Source organism: Perna viridis, chromosome 7 (genome assembly GCF_037379345.1).
Source record: "Perna viridis isolate PV_CMFRI_1.1 ecotype Kerala chromosome 7, ASM3737934v1, whole genome shotgun sequence".
NCBI lineage: Eukaryota > Metazoa > Mollusca > Bivalvia > Mytilida > Mytilidae > Perna > Perna viridis.
The window spans coordinates 10,830,984-10,849,986 of NC_142451.1; the positions used below are offsets into that span (position 1 = coordinate 10,830,984).

Sequence of the window (19,003 nt, forward strand, 5' to 3'; positions counted from 1 at the left end):
TACAATATTATAATATTAAAAAAATATTTTCTAATATTAAAAAATGAACTTGTAATATCAAAAAGTATGTTTTCTAATATTACAAAATAAGTGTTTTCTAATATTAAAAAAATGAATTTTTAATATTAAAAATCCATTTTCTAATATTACAAAATTTATTTCTAAACCAGCTTTTAATATTCAACATTCAATTGAATATTCAAAAAATTAAAAGCGATTCTTAGAAATTGATTTTCTAATATTAGAAAATGGAATTGTTGCATTCAGTTATGATTTTTTAATATTAGAAAATCATTTTGTAATATTAAAAAACGTTACTGATTTTGCAAAGTGATTTTCTAATATTACAAATTCAATTTGCAATATTACTAAATGTGTGATATTTTGTAATATTACTAAATCAGAAATTTGTAATATTAGAAAATGAATTTCTAATATTACAAAATGAATTTTTAATATTACAAAATGAATTTCAGATATTAATAAATATTTTCTAATATTAAAAAGTTATTTTGCAATATTTAAAATATATTTTCTAATATTACAAAATATTGATTTTTGCCCATTTTGGTTTGCCATACATGTATTTATTGGTGAATATTTTAAACCTTCTCTGAGTTACCCACCCACAACAGTAACTGCAACCATCATGGATAGAAAATGTAAGAAATCATTGACCATGGAGTGTATATAAAGATTACTATTGTTATCTGCTTTACTGTATTGAATCAAGGAGTTAAATATATACTTGGTATTTTTTGTGAGGGTGGGGGTATACTGCAAATTAACGGTATTCTTTTGGGGTAGCTATGGATAAAAGAAATAGAGATTTAGATTATATTTTGTAGCTGTATTCATTATGATAGTTGAACCCAAAATATTTTACTAATGGAACAGAAATTAATTTAAAATTTCACACAAATTTATGAATTTACTATAAGATCGAGACCTCCAACTATAAAGGGCGAATGTTTATTTTTCTTGGTCTCCTCAAACATCAAATTCTGGCTCTAAAAAGGCCCCGACGACACGAGGGGAGGGGGGGAGAGTCACTTTCTATATACCAGTATATACAGATGTGTCGCTGAAATGGGTCTGTTTTTCTAGAAATGAAATATATGATTGGGTCATAATTTTATCCCTTTCCTAAATCAATGGGCTGTCATTTATGAATGGGTCATTTTTTACAATTTTTCTGCAATTAAATGTATAATTTATTGTTTTTCTGTAGCCTGCTGGACCTAAATGGTCTCTTAATTCAAAAACATATTAGGTACACACAGGGACTTGCTCCCACAAATATGCAGCCCCACTAGTATGTATACTAGTGGGACTGCATATTTGATAGTGGGAGCAAGCCTCTGTGTAGGGAGTGTAATATATAGTCCCTGATACACAATAGTAGAATATATGAATGGGTATGTATTTCTTGCAGACAAATATATATTACGAGTTTGTCCAGCTCCAGCTGCATCCCCGTACCAAATTTTAAAAGAAGTGTCCTCTTCCGTGCCCGACGACAAAAGTTATATAAACTTCACGGTAACAGAACGATGATATTTCTAAAAAGTGATATAACGACACAAGGAGACATTAATGATCAATATCTCTTAAGTGTGGACAGGCGCATGAAATCAGCGGTGGGGTTAAACTAGTTTTATAAAGCTTAAACCACCCCCTTGATGTAAATTAAAAATAAACTGGAACAACGAGCAAACCCACCATACAATTCACTCAGTTGTACATCTAATTCTCTCGAAGGAATATCTCAACATACAACATATAGAAACAATTGGTTACAACATTTCCAGTGGACTGGTTTGGAGTAATAACGTCAAGTATTAAATAGGTAAGATTCGGTGTAGTGCAGTACTAAAAATGACCCAGGTTTTACGTAGGGATGCATTTTAAGTTCGTGATCGAATATCTCTATTTGTGAAAACAAGATTCAGAGAATAGACAATAATTCGAAACTCGTATCCTTTACGAATAATTCTTTTAAGAGCAGTTGATAAATCCATTGGATTTTCTTTGAAAAAAAATGATGTGCTTTGTACATTTCCGTTAAAAAAATGGGTGAGCAACACCACCTGCAAATGCTATTATATTTTTGTATCTAAGTTTTATAACAGTGAAAAAAAAACTTAGTATAAATTAAATGTTTCTAGATTTGAGATATTGATACCCCTGGTAAAATGTTTTCTGCGAGGAATATGTTCCATTCATTAAAATACGAGCAAAACGCACCAGTCGTGAAATGTAAATACCGCAGGAATATTACTATTAGAAAGGAAAATTAACAATTGGAAAAATATCACTTTTTTCATAAATTAGTATGAGGGTAACATATTTCAGGCCTCAGAAGTTTGGGGAAAGTTTTGATTAAAAGTATTGTTTTGGGGCTAAGAGGTAGTAAAAAGGTGCTTGTAAAATTATTTGATGTCACTATAATATATAATCAAATTTTAATATACACATTTCTGAAATATGGTAAAAGCATCAAACTTCATTTTTGCAGTGAAAATAACAAATAAACAAACAAAGAAAATAGGAAAGATTCAAAAAAGAGCTCTGAGGTTGTATGATCTAAATAACCATCACTGAAATAAAGGCATCCTCCCAAGTCTGGGTTTTGAGAGTGGACTCAAAACCCTGACTTGGAGGATGAAATAAAGGTAACAACAAAATTACCGAACACTAATCCGATTCATAATCAAGTCAAGTCCAGAATAAATAAGCAAGTCCTGTATATTTACTAAGTCTAATAGATATAGAAGAAATAGCAAAAAAATTTCAGATGTGACCAAACAAGTGACATTTCATGTTCGAACAACAAAATATGGTCTGGAATCTTTCAGATATTTTCAACGGCAGCAAAAAAAAAACAGCTCCTAAAGAAGTGTGGAAAGATCTACGGTGGCCAGTGAAGACTTAGACTTTAATTATTTATATATATGTTTTGTATGTCTTTGTTGTTGTAAGGTATCTGTTAATTATGTGCCATTAAATAATATATCTCCTGAATAAAATGTATTTAAACTTGAATACGAATTTCTCTTCATATTGCCTTCAGATCGGCACAAACAAAATTACCGCCAACCACTGTAGATAAGAATTACAATGAAGCATATGAGCATGATTACACATATGACATTATAACGCGATACAATTTCATAAAATAACCACAAAATGATGTGAAAAATTAGAGATCTATAGACTTGAAATCACGTTTTCAGATGTCTAAATATTCCTTCATTTCATATTTTTAGTAAACTTTTTAAACCAACAAGATAACATAACTTGAAGTTAGATAATGGGTGAGTTTTCTTGAGAGTGTGCGACTTGTCTTGTGTGAGTGGGCGACTTGTCCTGAGAAGTAAGCGACTTGTCACGGGGGCGACTTTTTTTTGGGAGCGACTTGACTTGTTACCTCTACGATAATGTCTTATGTCATTGTTTGTCTGTATTGTTACAAATGTATGTTGTTATAAAAGCACAGCAGCACTTAATATGTGTGTACACTCCGTGTTTGTATATGTTTTATGTATCGATTTTAAAGTAAAGCTTTTGACCCGGGTTCGCAACATGAACCGAATTGATTATGAAATAAATATTCCGATCACACGTTTCCACCCCCTGTCCAAATTGAACTCCCGACACAATTATTTACGAACAATTGTAAACTGAAAGTTAGAATCTTGTAAATAATGGCGTTAGCATGTCAGAAAGACAGTTATCTAAAGAAGGTTTGGAAAAGACCCATTTTATTTTTAATATTTCAAACTTTCTGTTACGGGTATCTTGAATCCAATGTCGGATGCTAAATTATAGCATCTCAATTCTCATCTGATTATAGTGGTTTTACCTAGGTCCGGTGCAACATCTTTCCGGTGTATTTTTGGCTACAAACCACTACTGTCACTTCCCATATGCTCCAATGCTAATTTCACTAAGTTCAATTAGTTATGGAGCTTCTACCTGAAGATTAGCCTGAAGCAGACTAAACATCACCTAAATTGCTAAAAGCTGCATGTTTACACTAATAGTCCTGAAAATATTTTGTGGAGTTTACTACCACGCAGTGCTACACCGGCTCTTACAAGACAATGAGCTAAAATAGAATGGGAATTTCCCTACATTTCACAAATATGGGCCTTCATGCAGAACTCATAAAAATATTTAATTCAGTAAGTTACAGTGACCATTTTATGTAGAAATAAAGAAAATATAATTCCCTGCCAAACACAAGCTTACTTGTGCAAATTTGATGTACCCTTTTTCCACAGAAACATAACACAAATGCACTAAAACTTGTGTAGAACCAAAATTGCATACGTTCTATAAGCTCATTGTTTGAATTAGTGGTACATGTATGTAACCTAAATTTTTGTAACAAGGACAAGAAAACTGATCCTGTGGATCATATGTCATCAACTTCAGGTCTAGAGGTGTTTACTTACATACTCAGATCAGCATGTAACATATAAAGTCCCTGGCTCACCATTGCAATTTACTGTACACCCCCTAAAATCTGTGTATGCGTTCAAAATTATATTTAGATATTGCTTTCCAACATACAATGAAATAAACAGAACTGATTAATGGTCTGCTTTGTCGGAGACATTTCTCACTAAATCTTGTGATGATTGAATGCAAGCATAACCAAGAATTTCGCCTTTGCCCTGGAACTAGGTTAAACAAGAACGATAATGGAAGCTGATGAGTGATGACCCATGTCATTTATCCATTCTTTTAGAAGGTCATATTTACAGTCATAAGAATTTATCTACATTTAATTGAAGAATATCGAGGCTATCCGTATACAACATTAATTTGTAACAGAGTGAAAATCTGTTCCTGTTACCTTTCATGGCCATAATCAATAAGCAGATGTACGACTGGTTCTTGGATTATTCAGCAATCACAATACCACAGCAACGTACAAACAATAAGAAGAGAGAAAGAGTCAGAAGACTCCCTTCTTGAGGGCGAACCCTCTTGAACTTAAATCTCTTAAGTTCTCTCTTTAATAAGTTCCTTCTTAGTCCTCTTTTCTAAGTTCCCTATCTCCATATATATACTAACGATTATGTAAAACAACTATGTATTAGTCAAACCCCCTGTTCATGTCTATGTTATGATTGTTACATGTACACATGGCATACCTTTTTGATTTGTCCAAGTATGCGGTTATAATTTGTTTTATTATGTGTTGTCCACATTGCAATTTCATTATGTATTGGGGTTATTTTGTACCTGCTCTCATGTTTTGTATAGTTGTTTTACCTCTTATAGGTATTAATTTAATCAAAAGTTCACATGATAAAATATCAGTTATAAAGTCTCAAAATGTCCATATACTCTCCTCCCTTTCTCAAATACTAACATTATTTAATCAAGAATGTCTAACCACTGTCCTATCACAAATTATTGTTTTGAATTTTTTATCTGAGACTTAGTATTTTGACCACCAGAGTGGGATTAACCCAAAATAGATGGTCCACAAAAATATTTAAAAAAAAATAGCAAAAGGACTATAAAGAGCTACTGGTCAGCAGCTAATGTCTGTTAATTGTATAATCCAGGTAACTATGGGAGGATGTCTTGTCGCCTATAAGAACATGACCTTACATCTGTGAATGTGCCTCAGTTTTAGTAATCAAACAGATGAACAGGTGTTACGGGGCCACATTTTTGAGGCCCCATTTTGGCCCTACCAAAAATTATGATTTTAACATTTCAAACCATTATTACATGTATATAACATTTTTGGGTTTTAAAATCTGTTAGTTTGAGGGGAGTAAAACCTCATAGATTAAATGGAAATTAAGTAACTAATTTAATTGTTTATTTTATTTTACATTCAATTGGTGAATTGGTACCGCCAAAATAAGAAATGCCAAAATTGTTCATATACCTTTTTGTCTAAAAATTGCCAAATTTTACACCTGCAAAAATAATTCCCCATACAGTATTTCATGAAACAATTGCAACATTATTTAAAATACAATATTCTAATTCAATTATCGGATATAGTTTACTCATCAATCATGTCAATAATAACTATGATAATGGAGTTTTGAGCTGTAATTATATGGAGTTGACTGTATAATACTAACCTCTTCCTACTATTTCTTACTACGTAAATGAATAATTGTGAGCTTGACTATGTTCCGCTTAGATCTGCCTAATATGTTTATCACTGGAAATGCTTCTCAGTACTGTACCATAATGTCTAAAAAATAACCTCTGGAAATCATGGAAAGATATTGCCAAACAGAACATGAAAATTTTCTTTTTATATGTCATACAATTCAATTATTGATCGTGTAAAAAAAAACAAAGCAAGAACAAAAATACTCACAAAAAAAAACCAAAACAAAACAAAACAAAAACAAAACAAAGAAATTAACACAACACAGAAATCAGATGAGTGGCTGCATTACCTGTATTAATGGTAGTTATGACCCTAAAAATAATCTTTCTAAACTGCTACATTTAATATTTGAGTTTTATGGCTATTTTGTTTAAAATCCTTTTGATCTTGCTATACGACAATTTTCAATCTCGCTCCAGTTGAGTGATAATGAAAATTATCACTAGTTTCTATGTCCTCGCGTGACATACAAGCAACAGTGTAGGAATATTTGACGACCTAAATAACCGTCTCTTTGTTTACTGCGTATGAAATAATGGCTAATTTGTGGCAATATTGTCTAGTCTACAATGGAAAATGATTAAATACAGTAACTTACCCAATTAGAATGAATAAATCCCAAAATTATTCCACAAATTTTAAACGTGACCGTCATAGTTAAACAATTTTTTTTTCAAATGATGTGTATCACAGCTGCACAACATACATGACGTCATGTAGCACGTCGCCAAAAATAGTCTCGAAAGGAAATTTTGCAGCGCTTATAAAACTTACATATTTATGTCAGGACTATTGAAAATAAAAGAAAACTAATACCTTACAATTCAGCAAAACAGCAATAAACAGATTATTAAATATTTTTTCAACTCTCAGGAGTTTCTCATGCTCATCTCGTTGAAAAGTAGTAAATAATCCAATATTATCAGAGTAGTTTGATGTGTGTTGTTTGGTATTTTTTTATGTACGGCAGTCTTTATATGGCATGTTCTTCTTGCTCAACTTTGTATATTGTAAATATTTTAATATTTTAAACATTTTCTAATTTTAGTTTTCAACAAAAGTGAAAAGCTGTTCTCCATGTGAGGTTTCACTCCCAAATCAGAAAAATAAGAAAGAAAAAACCAAAGGTTTTGAAGTTATATTGGAGGACACAGTTCTGTTTCCAGAAGGTGGTGGTCAGGTAATTCTTATCTTATATATGTTCTATGTTAGGTTGTATTACCAATACATGTAGTAACAGAACATTAAAGTTAGGAAGTACTTTTCTTTATATTTTACTTGTATGTATCTATATTTTACCTGCAGTGTTCACACTCAAATATGAAACATATGATAATCATATGGTGCTCAATTCATATGATAGTCATATGGTAAAATACAAATGATAGTCATATGATTATCGTAGGATTCTTATGTGTTAGTTTTGGCTTTGAAACAAATGATAATCATGTGTTTTTGAACTGAAACCTGTGATTTTCATATCATGCTTGTTTCTTATGATTTCCATATCATATATTGCAAACTGTTTGATTGTCATGTGTGGCACTTTTGATTGAAATTCAGGCAGAGGGGTGTTCAGGTTTATTTACAAATGTAGTTGCTGGGTAGTTGACAAAAACATCACCTTATTTCAGATTTGTTTTACATTCATCATTTTTATCTTGTAGAAACACTTTAAGTTGGAAAAGTGTCTGTTGTTTAGAAATGTTTACAATTCTTGTTTGCACATGTGGCTTTATTGAAAGTATGTTTCTTAAATCTTTTTCAGCCAGATGATAGAGGCACAGTGAGTATTGTATAAAGTGTGTTCTTTTATTTCTTTAGATAGTACTTTTACATGCAAATTTACTTCTGTACCCCAAGCTTGATTCTAATAAACCAAGGAAGAAGCAATGGTATACAGACAATGGAGCTATTATCTACAATAACATAAGTTGGTATATGTATTGTTGAAGTGACATTGGTATATGTATTGTTGAGGTGACATTGGTACATGTATTGTTGAGGTGACATTGGTATATGTATTGTTGAGATAACATTGTAAAAAGTATATTTGGAATACAAACACAAAAATGATACAATAAATAAACGATTTATAACAATTTCATTAAACATTAAGAGACATGAAAGCCTACCTTTTATTAATATTTAGTATGTTAATTGTACATAATGCTTTACTTAGCCAGTGATTATCCTACTTTTTTGGCCATGGACCCCATTCACTTGGCAAAAAGAGCTTGAAAATTGTGAAATAATCTGAACTTATACATGTATGGGGGCAGAGACTTTTTTACAATATTTAAAAATAATTTCTTATTAAAATCTTTTTGTTAAAAACCATTGCAATTACATTTTTCATTGTTGAAGTGCATGAGGTGACCTCTGAATGTAAATATGATACAGTTGAGTGGAGAGAGGTTCTATACATTTTACAAATCTCCATTTAGTTATGTACAAATCTTGACACTATCTTTCTAGTCACAATTTGGAATTTAATTGCTGAAGTTTGGGAAATTTGGAGCATATTTCTCTTTTGAAATGGAGCTGAAATTTAGACTGTGTAAAAAAGGTTAGAAAATCATAATTTTTTTTTTTCACCAACAACAGTGAAAATTGGTATCACTCAAACAATAACTCTTTCATACAAATAAATTATTTCAACAATTATCTCACTGGTATGTTTTTTTTTTTTATATAACTTATATTAAGGGTTGGAATTTACTTTCAAAAGTGGATGGGCTTGGACCTTCCGAGTTAGAAATCAATGGTTCACTTGAGGAAAAGAAAAAGTCCTCAATAAAGTGTCAGTTAAATGGGTTCCAGGGACCCAGATAAATGAAATGTCAAAGGTCCTAGGCTAGAAATTGAGGTTCCTGGACCACCACTTAATTTTAAACCTGTCTTATGTTATCTGTTATGTTTTAATATTTGAGTTGATGTGTTCTATTGATTAGATAAATGGTATACCTGTGCTGAGAATAACAAGAAGAGGAGCAGATGCTGTTCATTTTGTTACTACAGAAATCTCACCTGATACAGATGTTGATCTGGAAGTTGATTGGACACGTAGATTTGATCACATGCAGCAACACACAGGTAATACCTGAAAAACTAAATCACATACAGGTATTTCATAACCCAGACACTATAAAAACAATATATATAACAGAAATATTTTAAGTTTATCGTATCAAATGTCAAGAAGCTGTTTGTGTGCCAGTATTTCTTACCTTATATCATAAAAATGCATGTTGGAATTGAATTAATTTGGGTAGAATTGACAGTATGGCACGAGGAAGGAAACTTCTTTTCATTATAGTTTTCATTAATTTTTATTTTGATGCAGTTATTGGACTTAGAATGCAATCTTACTGACTTCAATTATGACTTGCTAATTTTCAATAGCCAACTCCTTTGAAGTGTTTGTCTCTAATGCTTATTAATTAAGATGATGGATGAAACAAGTGCTTTGGTGTTGGCTTCTGTTTTATTGCATGATTAGCTTCTCTACAACCAACTGACAGTATTTTCCTTCTGATACATTGGACTGATGCACTCCCTTGAACAAGTTGGGAAAAATAAAATAATTAGGGCCTGTCTATCCATGAAAAAATTGTGTCCAGGCTGTAACTTTTTTTATTTTTTCATGTAGGATTTTGATATTTGGCATGATTGTAGATCAGCTCAAGATGATGTGTTACATACCAAGGTTGATGGCCATTATTCTTGAAATTTTATCTCAAGTTCAAATGAATGATTTGTGCATACAAATTTTGTCCAGTGTTTTCTTTTTGTCTTTATAGTGTATGCTTTTCATTGTTTTTAATGTTTCTTTAAATTTGGTCAGCATTTTTAGAGGAGCTGTGAATTAGAAGATAGTTCACTCTTAGTTGATTAATGATATAGTCCATGTATTGAAGCAAGAAACTCCAAAAGTCATTCAGATAGAAAACAAAATAAGAGATGTACGAAGGCATCACAGCATAGAAAATGCAGCAGCCATTCATTTATGTACAAAATATGTCCTTACCACTACTTTGAGGTTTAATACCCAACGACTCAAACCAGCCTTCAATTTTTACATTACTGATTTGTGTCTTACACAAATATAATGCTTTACTATGAAATGTCTGCCATAGGACATGAAACTGTAATCAATCAGTCACTGTGCACATTTTTTAATTTCCAGGTCAGCATTTGATAACAACTGTAGCAGAAAGTATGTATGGTTGTCCTACAACATCATGGTATGAACTATTTTGTGGTAACAGTGTAGACTGTAAGAGTTTAGTTTTGTCTTATTTCTTTGTTAACTTAGAGCCAGTTTCTTAGAAAGTCATATTTAAATATTGTCATTTGTAGAATGTCACAGTATTTTTTTCCATACTGTCAATTTTATGCTTTCAGGTTTTTGTGAAAGTTTAGTTGGTCTCTGTGAATACAATGTACTATACAATGATAACAAATAGAAATTCACACAGATTATTGTTATATTAGTCTTTTGGCCTCATGAAAATACAATGCTAGAATTAAAGCTAACAATGGGGAATATTATTATTTATAAAACTGCATGAAACAAATTATTATGGTTGACACAAAAAAAAAAGAAAAATGTAATAACGAGTAGTACATGTTGATTATTTTAAAATCAGGAATTTAGGTGAAAAGATCTCATCTATAGAACTTGACATACAAAAATTGACTGAGAAGCAGATGATAGACCTAGAGGATGCTGTCAACGAGAAAATAAGAGAATGTGTCCCTGTGACTCCAGTTTTATATCATGATAAAGATGATCCCAAACTTGCTGAGGTTTGTAACTTTTCAGAAAACATTGTATTTTTGTGTGTTTAAATTTTGCACTTTTAAGAGAGATACCAAATAAACCAAAATAGAACTACGGCTAAAATTTATGGTATGTTGATGTTGGCATTATCATAGTCCTTGTTGTTGTCTATGTCCTTGTCTGTAGAGACTTGATTGTCATCTGATAGCATGAATATCAGTTGGTTGATTTGTATAAAAAATCTATTACAAGGTTCCACACCACTAAAGGAAGGTTGGTTTTGATTCTGGGGGCATGGTCCTAACCATTATTGGGAATTAGGGGCAAAAACATACATTTTAAAAAAACTATATAACTTCAGTCAAAGGATATGGATGTCTATGATATTTGTCCACAATAATCTATACCACAAAGGCCATGCTGGAATTGATTTTGAATTTAAAGAACTGTTTAGCAATGAGGGGCCTAAAAGGGGTCTGGAAACAAGCATCTTCATGATGTTCAGACAAGAGCTTGACTTTAAGTAATTGTATCTTTTTAATAGTATACCACAAGGTATCATGAAAGGAAGGCTTGGATTATCTATTTGGCTATGACTTGAAACCTATTAGGAATTAGGGAGGATTTCTTTTACATTAAATTACAACAGGCCATACTTTAAAAGGGGGCTAGGATTGATTTTTTTGGGTTGACACTTGAGCTCACAAGAAAGGGATCACGAAAAGACCAAAACAAGATTTTTATTTTCTGATTACTAGATAATTACTTGTGTAAAAGGAATTATCGTAACCACTTTGAAATTCTGCCATAAAGGACTATTCCCTAATGGAAGGTCAGGCTTCCACTGAATTCATTTTAATAGGAATTAAGGACCAAAAATGCTCAAATCATTTTCCTGTGCCAAATGTCAAATCACCATAAAAATCAAAGCTGTATCAAGTTTGCATGATGTGTCTAACTTGTCCTAGCTGTTCAGGGTTTGACCTCTGCAGTCACATCAAGGTGTGCCTCATGATGCATTTTATTGGACTGAAAAATTCAGTAGTGCTTGCACCTATTTTCATGAAACTTTGGAAAACAGTTTATTACTATTAATGTTACCTACCTTTTCCGATTGTTATAGATTTCTGATTTTCCTTTTTAAAGTTTTTGGACTTAATTAATAAAAAGGAGATTTCCCATAATTTCACAATAGCATGAAAATGCTGAAAGCAAATTTTCATGAAACTTTGTTAAGTTGCTTGTTTTATTGTAATCTCATCTTTTATGGTTATATATTTTGTAACAAATATTTTTTCACAATCAAAATTCAGAGCTGTATCAAGCTGATATTTTGTGTTTATATTTGCCCCATCTGTTCAAGGTCAGATCTCTGGGGCATATCTAACTGCACTCTGTGAAGCATTTTATTATATTTGTCATTGTTCTTAGTTGTTTCTATACTATAATTAGGGTATACACGTGTGAATCTGTATGAAATTTTACCTCAAGGTTTTGTACCAGACAAGGCAGGTAGATATTTGATTTGAGGTTATGACCCTGACCATTTAGAAGTTAACATTAGTGGCTAAATCCTGTATTATATTCTTAAACATTGTTTGAAATGCTTATTCCTTGACCTATTTAAGTGGTATTTGATTAAAAGACTTGATATATTTTAGTACTTGATATGAAGAATCTTACATTTAACTCAGATTTTCTACTTTGAATTATTTGGGCTCTTCGCTATTCTGAATCAAACAAATTGTTTATGTTTTTTTTTATTTTGGTTTCTTCTTTTAAAATTTTGGGTCCAAAATTAAAAGCATTTTGAACTTCAACTACTGAACTTAAAAAAAAAAAGAACAGATTTGATGAAATACAATAACATAATTTAAGTATACCATCTAAGTCATGCTTTGATTGATTTTAGAGGTGAACACCAATGAATTTTAAACATTGTGCTTTGCTTCTTTGATTTTCTATAATCGTTACACAAACACCATTCTACCATATCACTATTGCTGTTTGAGGGTATATAAAAAAAGCACAGCAGCATTCTTCTTTTTGTTTCCCGCAATAACATGATTGAAATTGTATGGATCTGTATGAAATTGTACTGGTTCCATACCACAAATAAAGTTTTTAATGGATAGAAGAGTTATAGAAATTAACTTTTTGGAATTAATGGTCAAAAGAGGGTCAGACAAAGGATTTTCTTCAACCTTTTTAGCTCACCTGGCCGTAGGCCATGTGAGCTATTGCCATCACTTGGCATCCGCCATCGTTGTTAACAATTTCTTCAAACATCTTCCCCTCTGAAACTGTTGAGTAGATTTGCATGAAACTTATAGTGACTGTTCCTTAGAGTATCCTGCACAAAATGACCATTTTGATTTTTGAAGGGTTAAAAAACATGGTCGCCGTTATTAAAAATAGAACATAGTGGTTAGACAGCAGATTTTTGCATATATCTCCAAAACCGTTAGGTTTAGCCAAATTTTGACATGAGGGTAAAAGTATTCAGCATGATGGGATCTATCTGTGGTCAAATTTTGGTGAAAATATGTTGACCCATGATGGAGTTATTGCCCTTTTGGTTGTTTTTTTGCTGTTTTTGATTTTATTACTTTAAAAATCTCCTTCTCAAAAATTACTGTACAGAATTCAATGAAAGTTGTAATTTTTGTTTTTTAGGGTATCCTTAACAAAAAGAATGTTTGGATTTTTGATCGGTTAAAAAACATGGCCGTCTTTACTAAAAATAGAAAATAGGGGTAGTACAGTAGTTTTTTGCATATATCTCCAAAACCATTAGGTTTGGCCAATATCTTTCAATTGCTGAAATTTCCTTATTGTAAGGCCTACAAAAGTCTTCAGGGATTAAAGTTGTCAGACGACTCCATATAAGAGTTATTGCCCTCGAAAGGCAAAAAAATACATTTTTTGTAGTTTTCAGTCAATATCTTGAAAATTATAATAGATAGAATGAAACTTTTGATTGATGAAATGATCCTCATGATAAGTCCTACCAAAGTTTTCAGGGATCAAAGTTGTCAAACGACTCCATATAAGAGTTATTGCCCTCGAAAGGCAAAAAAATACATTTTTTTGCAGTTTTCAGTCAATATCTTGAAAACTATAATAGATAGATTGAAACTTTCACTTGATGAAATGATCTTCATGATAAGTCCTACCAAAGTCTTCATGGAGTTCAAATTGTCAGACAACGTTTTGTTAGAGTTATTGCCCTTGAAAGGCAAAAATTTAACAGGTAAGCGATTCATGCTCCTGGGAGCCTTTTGTTTGAATAACATTTTTCTAATGTATCTAAATGTAATTTCAAAACTCTCTAACTACTTTAATTCTGGTCAGAATCTTGTCAAACATTGCAATATGAAGCTAAATCAAGTTTAAATGATAAGTCTCTATTTGTCCCAACAATTTTCAATTTCTGTAATTGTATCAAGCTGTGCATTGCAAACTATTTTATTATTTGTATTTGCAGCTATGGAGATACATTAAAAAAAATGTGGTCTGCTGTATAAATTGAACCAATCTTCTAGAGGGGTTTGGTTTAGACAGGGTGTCACTGTTATTCTGGTCTCCTTTATTGCATCTGACAACCATGTATTTTTGTCAAGCCAGTGTTTACACAGGTTGGCTATTGAGGTCACCCTTATTACCTCTGTCAACCATGTAAGCAGTGATTAGAAGTTTCTCTGATATTTATGTAATTTTGTGAAAATACGCTCACTGTAGAGGTCTCCCTAATAATGTTGTCAACCATGTATTTTTGAATGAATACAGGGATGTGTTTAGAAGTTTCTCTAACATATATATATATGTACTTTTGTACTTACAGGCTCGCTGTCGAGGTCTGCCTGATGATCATGTAGGCCCAGTCAGGGTTTTATCTATAGAAGGATTAGACAATACACTGTGTTGTGGTACACATGTCTCCAATTTATCTCACTTACAGGTATTTTGGTATTTTTACACCCCAGCTCTATTACATAACCTTTTTTTGCCTTCTATCTTTCCGGTACAAACAATTTTTGGGCTTCTTACACGACAAAAGAGATTGCTAGATAGACAGAAACAAAAGGTGAAACTCCCTGAAAAATATTGTATGGTTTGATAAACTGTCAGTGACAGTTTTTGACATCAATGTGTGAGAATTCTTGCAGACTTTGAAAATAAAGCACTCATATATAAATAGTTTTGAATTATAAAAGAAATAGTAATAAAAATTGATGGTCAATCCGGACACTTTGTCTTATAAAGATAGGGCCAGAATTTTACAGCTGTACAGGAAAAATTACAACAGATGTTTTCATATGTTTTAAAACATATAGGAGCATATGTTTACAACCACTATGATAAAATATGTTTTTGTGACTTTAAAAATACATGAAATTATATGTTTTTGAAAATCATATAAAATCCATACTCTTTTAATATATGAAATAATATCCATATTGAAAAGTTGTAGATACCGTATGATTTTTATTGCACTGCTTTTCATGAATTAAGTACCATTCTGTATAAGAATCCGGCAATGGGTGGCACATCATATTTCTCAATTTGGTCTTTTTTGCCTCACATATATTCAATACATCTAAAAAACATCTGAACAGCTATTTAAATTCATCCTGAAGCATCTGTGACATAGATATTACTTGACCGTTTATATAAGGAAAATGTGCAGGAAAATATTCCCACCATTTTTCCATGGTGAATTTTAACTAATTTTGACCTATCATTATCTTAAAATGGCAAATTTTACTAACACATTGTTGCTTATTTCGGGAGATTATCGGGTATAAATACTTGGTTAATGCAATAAAATCTCTGTGTTTTTTACTTGTATGTGGCACACCTTATATACATTTTGCCCCATTCTTAGACGGAGAAGTACTTAATTCTTTAGTCAGAAAGACATGTTTTTATATGTTTTTCATGGTGGTCTTGAACATACCGATATGAAAAACATGTTTAACATATGTTTCAATTTTTCTTGTTTACTACACAACTAGTCTTTAAACAACAGTTTTATCGTTTATAGCTTATCAAATTACTAGGAGTAGAGAAAGGAAAGAAAAACAAAACCAATTTATTGTTTGTTGCTGGTGACAGAGTGAGACAGTATTTGGGACGCAGCTATCAAGTTGAAAAGTCTCTTATGACAGTACTAAAGTAAGGATTAGTCATATCGTAGAATATGAGGATATTTCTTGATATATACTTACCACATGAGGTTAAATACCTGTATAGATATATAGATGCATAAATGGCTTTGCAATTTGAGTGGGTCTATCTTTTTAGCTTGTCAAGTGTATGAATGGATTGATTTTTAGAGGACTTTAAATATATATTTATAGTAGATTGTAAGGGTCTGGAAACAGTCAAAAATGCCGGTCATTGACCGACAAATTTTGCAAATGATAGACGACCATTTCCAATATCAGACATAAAAATTGTCAACCTTTGTAAATTACAGTTTGTGTGGTTTTATTAGTGTATAAACATCCTGTCTACCTGTCTCCTAATTGTTTATTGAAAATTAATTGACAGATGTGCATCAATTTTAGCTTATGTGCAGCTACCTGTTACTGTGATTTACCTGTAGCTGATACATGTGCAGCACCATTGTGTATGCAAATTAATTGAAGTGACCTAGAGAATTTTCATACATTTATAACTTGATTTAATTAAGGAAAAGCTTGACAAATCCATCATTTTCCCGCTGATCTTTTAGTGGTAACGAAAGCACATGGTGCTGAAATCAGCCATAGTTTGTAGTTATTAATTTGTTGATTGAATCGTTTTAACACAGAATTCAATAACCCATTTAAATCAATATACAAAATGTGTTTGCGATTTTCTTTTATAAATAATCAACATTTTTTTCATCACTCAGATGTTTTCGGCTGTCTGCCGATGTTATGAAAAAGTCCGAGAGATACAGTGTTTTGTTTACATGTCAGAACATCCATGTGTGGTCGAAACCAAACTCATTCACTCGTTCAGATATTTTATTAAAGACAGAGTATGTGATGAAGTAACACAAATTCCAATATTAATCTTTAAATTACTATTAAAGAAAGTTTATTCTCGATCTGACACAAATGTCTGCTACAGTTTGATAAAATGACTGACTTGGGCTGTCAAAATTTCTGGACCCTTGGTAGGTGTTTAACTTAATGATAAATAGAGTATCTAACAGTAAACCCTTTGCTTAATTTGGCTTGTGTTGCGATGGCAGTAGTTGTGAATAATATGCTTAGTTGACTTATATAAAGGTATGGCATTAATCTTTCTAATGAGTGTTAAAAGATTATTTACTTATCATTCATATGAATGAAGTATTGGAAAGAGAAATTTTTTTTTCTGTATTCATATTATAAGTTTGGATAAAGTAACTATCAGTATTGCAGATAGATTCAAAATTTTTCTTATCATTTTTCTGTGCATAAGGATCATAAAATTTGACTTCACAATATTTTGCTTGTGCAAGGCAATGTGAATATGAGGGACAGAGCTATTTACACTCCAATAACAACTTTGTAGATAATGCATTGCCATGTTGTTATGGGTAATGTCTTAACCAATGGGGTAATGCATATTACCCCACCTCTGAAAAAATCGGCCAATCCCTGCGCCTCATAAGTGTTACATGAAGGCTGTGTATTTCTTAAACCTGGTTGATGTTCTTATACTTGATGACTAATTTAGCAATACACAGTCAATGCTGGAGTTATCGTGACAAAGACAAAAAGCTAATTATATCAATTACTTATATGTTGTAGGTCATTGATGTGATAAATTCATTACATAGTTATTTAGTGACTATGTAACTATTATTACACCTGATTGGTGACTTTGTTTCAAGATTAAACTATTACTTCCAATTTACATTTATCATTTTTAATAGAATGATTTTGAGCCATTAATGTATTACTTTTTCTGGTGTGGGCATTGGCATGGGCATCAGTGTATGTGTCATTGTGAAGACTTTCATGTTAAGTTTTTTGATATGGTCAGTTTGATTTAATCCCCATGTCCCTGGTCAATCATGTTTGATATACACTGGCATTAACATTACTATAACACAATCCTCTATCTATTTCATGCATATGCCCCTACAGTCACGGTCTATTGACTAGGAAATTTCAAATAAAGATTTTCATTTTAAGTTTACAAATTAGTTCAGTTTGGTATGAACTACTTATGCTATGTGTTACACATAACTTTCTGTCCTTTAATCACTTGGGCAATAACTAAACAAACCCATATTAAAGTCTGACAATTTATATACTAATATTCCCTGGTTAGTGTAACATATGAAAAACGTGAAAGCATCTACAAATAACTGAGAACTAACTTAAATGTGGGAAGTCCCTAACTTTATATTTACTGATAGAATTACAATAACAAAAATATTTGCTGATTCTGCAGAATACATAGTTCTACCGGAACAGTGTTTGGTCTTCTATATACAAAAGTTCAGTTTAAACATAATTCATAATTGGATCTGTCACTGTTGCACCACTGGAGGTCACAGTTCATCGACAGGCATATACTTCACTCTGTTTTTACAATTATCATCACTGATAAGAAAATATGATTATGAGAAAGTCCAGTTATCAGTCTGTGCATATAACTAATATCTGTTAATTATTAGGTCAACAAGCCCTTATCATTATTGAAAACAAAATAAGCACTAGAGAAATAGTATTGTCCAATTTTCAGTCCTAACACTGTGTCAATCATATTTTGTACCCGATATGCAGTTGCATTAGTATCACTATACCACAATTCTATATCCATTCATGTACTGTAAATGTTTTAATTTTCACAGTTTCTGAAAAGTCAACAAGTTTGCAGGTATTAATTTTCACGGTTGGAGAAATAAAGTTTTTTCAGTAGTCTTGGCAGTGCGTGACTCCTCTTTTGATCAGTTATTTTAATGTCAATATTTCAATTAATTAATGACTGCTGTTAATATTACATTAACAAATTGGAAAGTGCACATATAAAGTTTCCTCTGGCCATTTTAATCTAACAGTTTATTCTTA

At 31.7% G+C, this 19,003-nt stretch overlaps 1 protein-coding gene across 1 annotated transcript in view; it reads left to right on the forward strand.

Moving 5' to 3' along the window:
* The first annotated feature begins 3,599 nt into the window (after positions 1-3,599).
* The window catches only part of LOC148611297 (alanyl-tRNA editing protein Aarsd1-like), a 30,894-nt gene continuing 15,490 nt past the window's right edge, over positions 3,600-19,003 (forward strand). Inside the window, exons 1-8 of the mRNA XM_088591702.1 lie at positions 3,600-3,746; positions 7,206-7,337; positions 7,926-7,943; positions 9,112-9,253; positions 10,347-10,404; positions 10,810-10,969; positions 14,788-14,904; positions 15,991-16,121. Coding sequence (XP_088447828.1) covers positions 3,708-3,746; positions 7,206-7,337; positions 7,926-7,943; positions 9,112-9,253; positions 10,347-10,404; positions 10,810-10,969; positions 14,788-14,904; positions 15,991-16,121 — 797 coding nt within the window. The 5' untranslated portion in view covers positions 3,600-3,707. The remainder of the gene's footprint in view (positions 3,747-7,205; positions 7,338-7,925; positions 7,944-9,111; positions 9,254-10,346; positions 10,405-10,809; positions 10,970-14,787; positions 14,905-15,990; positions 16,122-19,003) is intronic.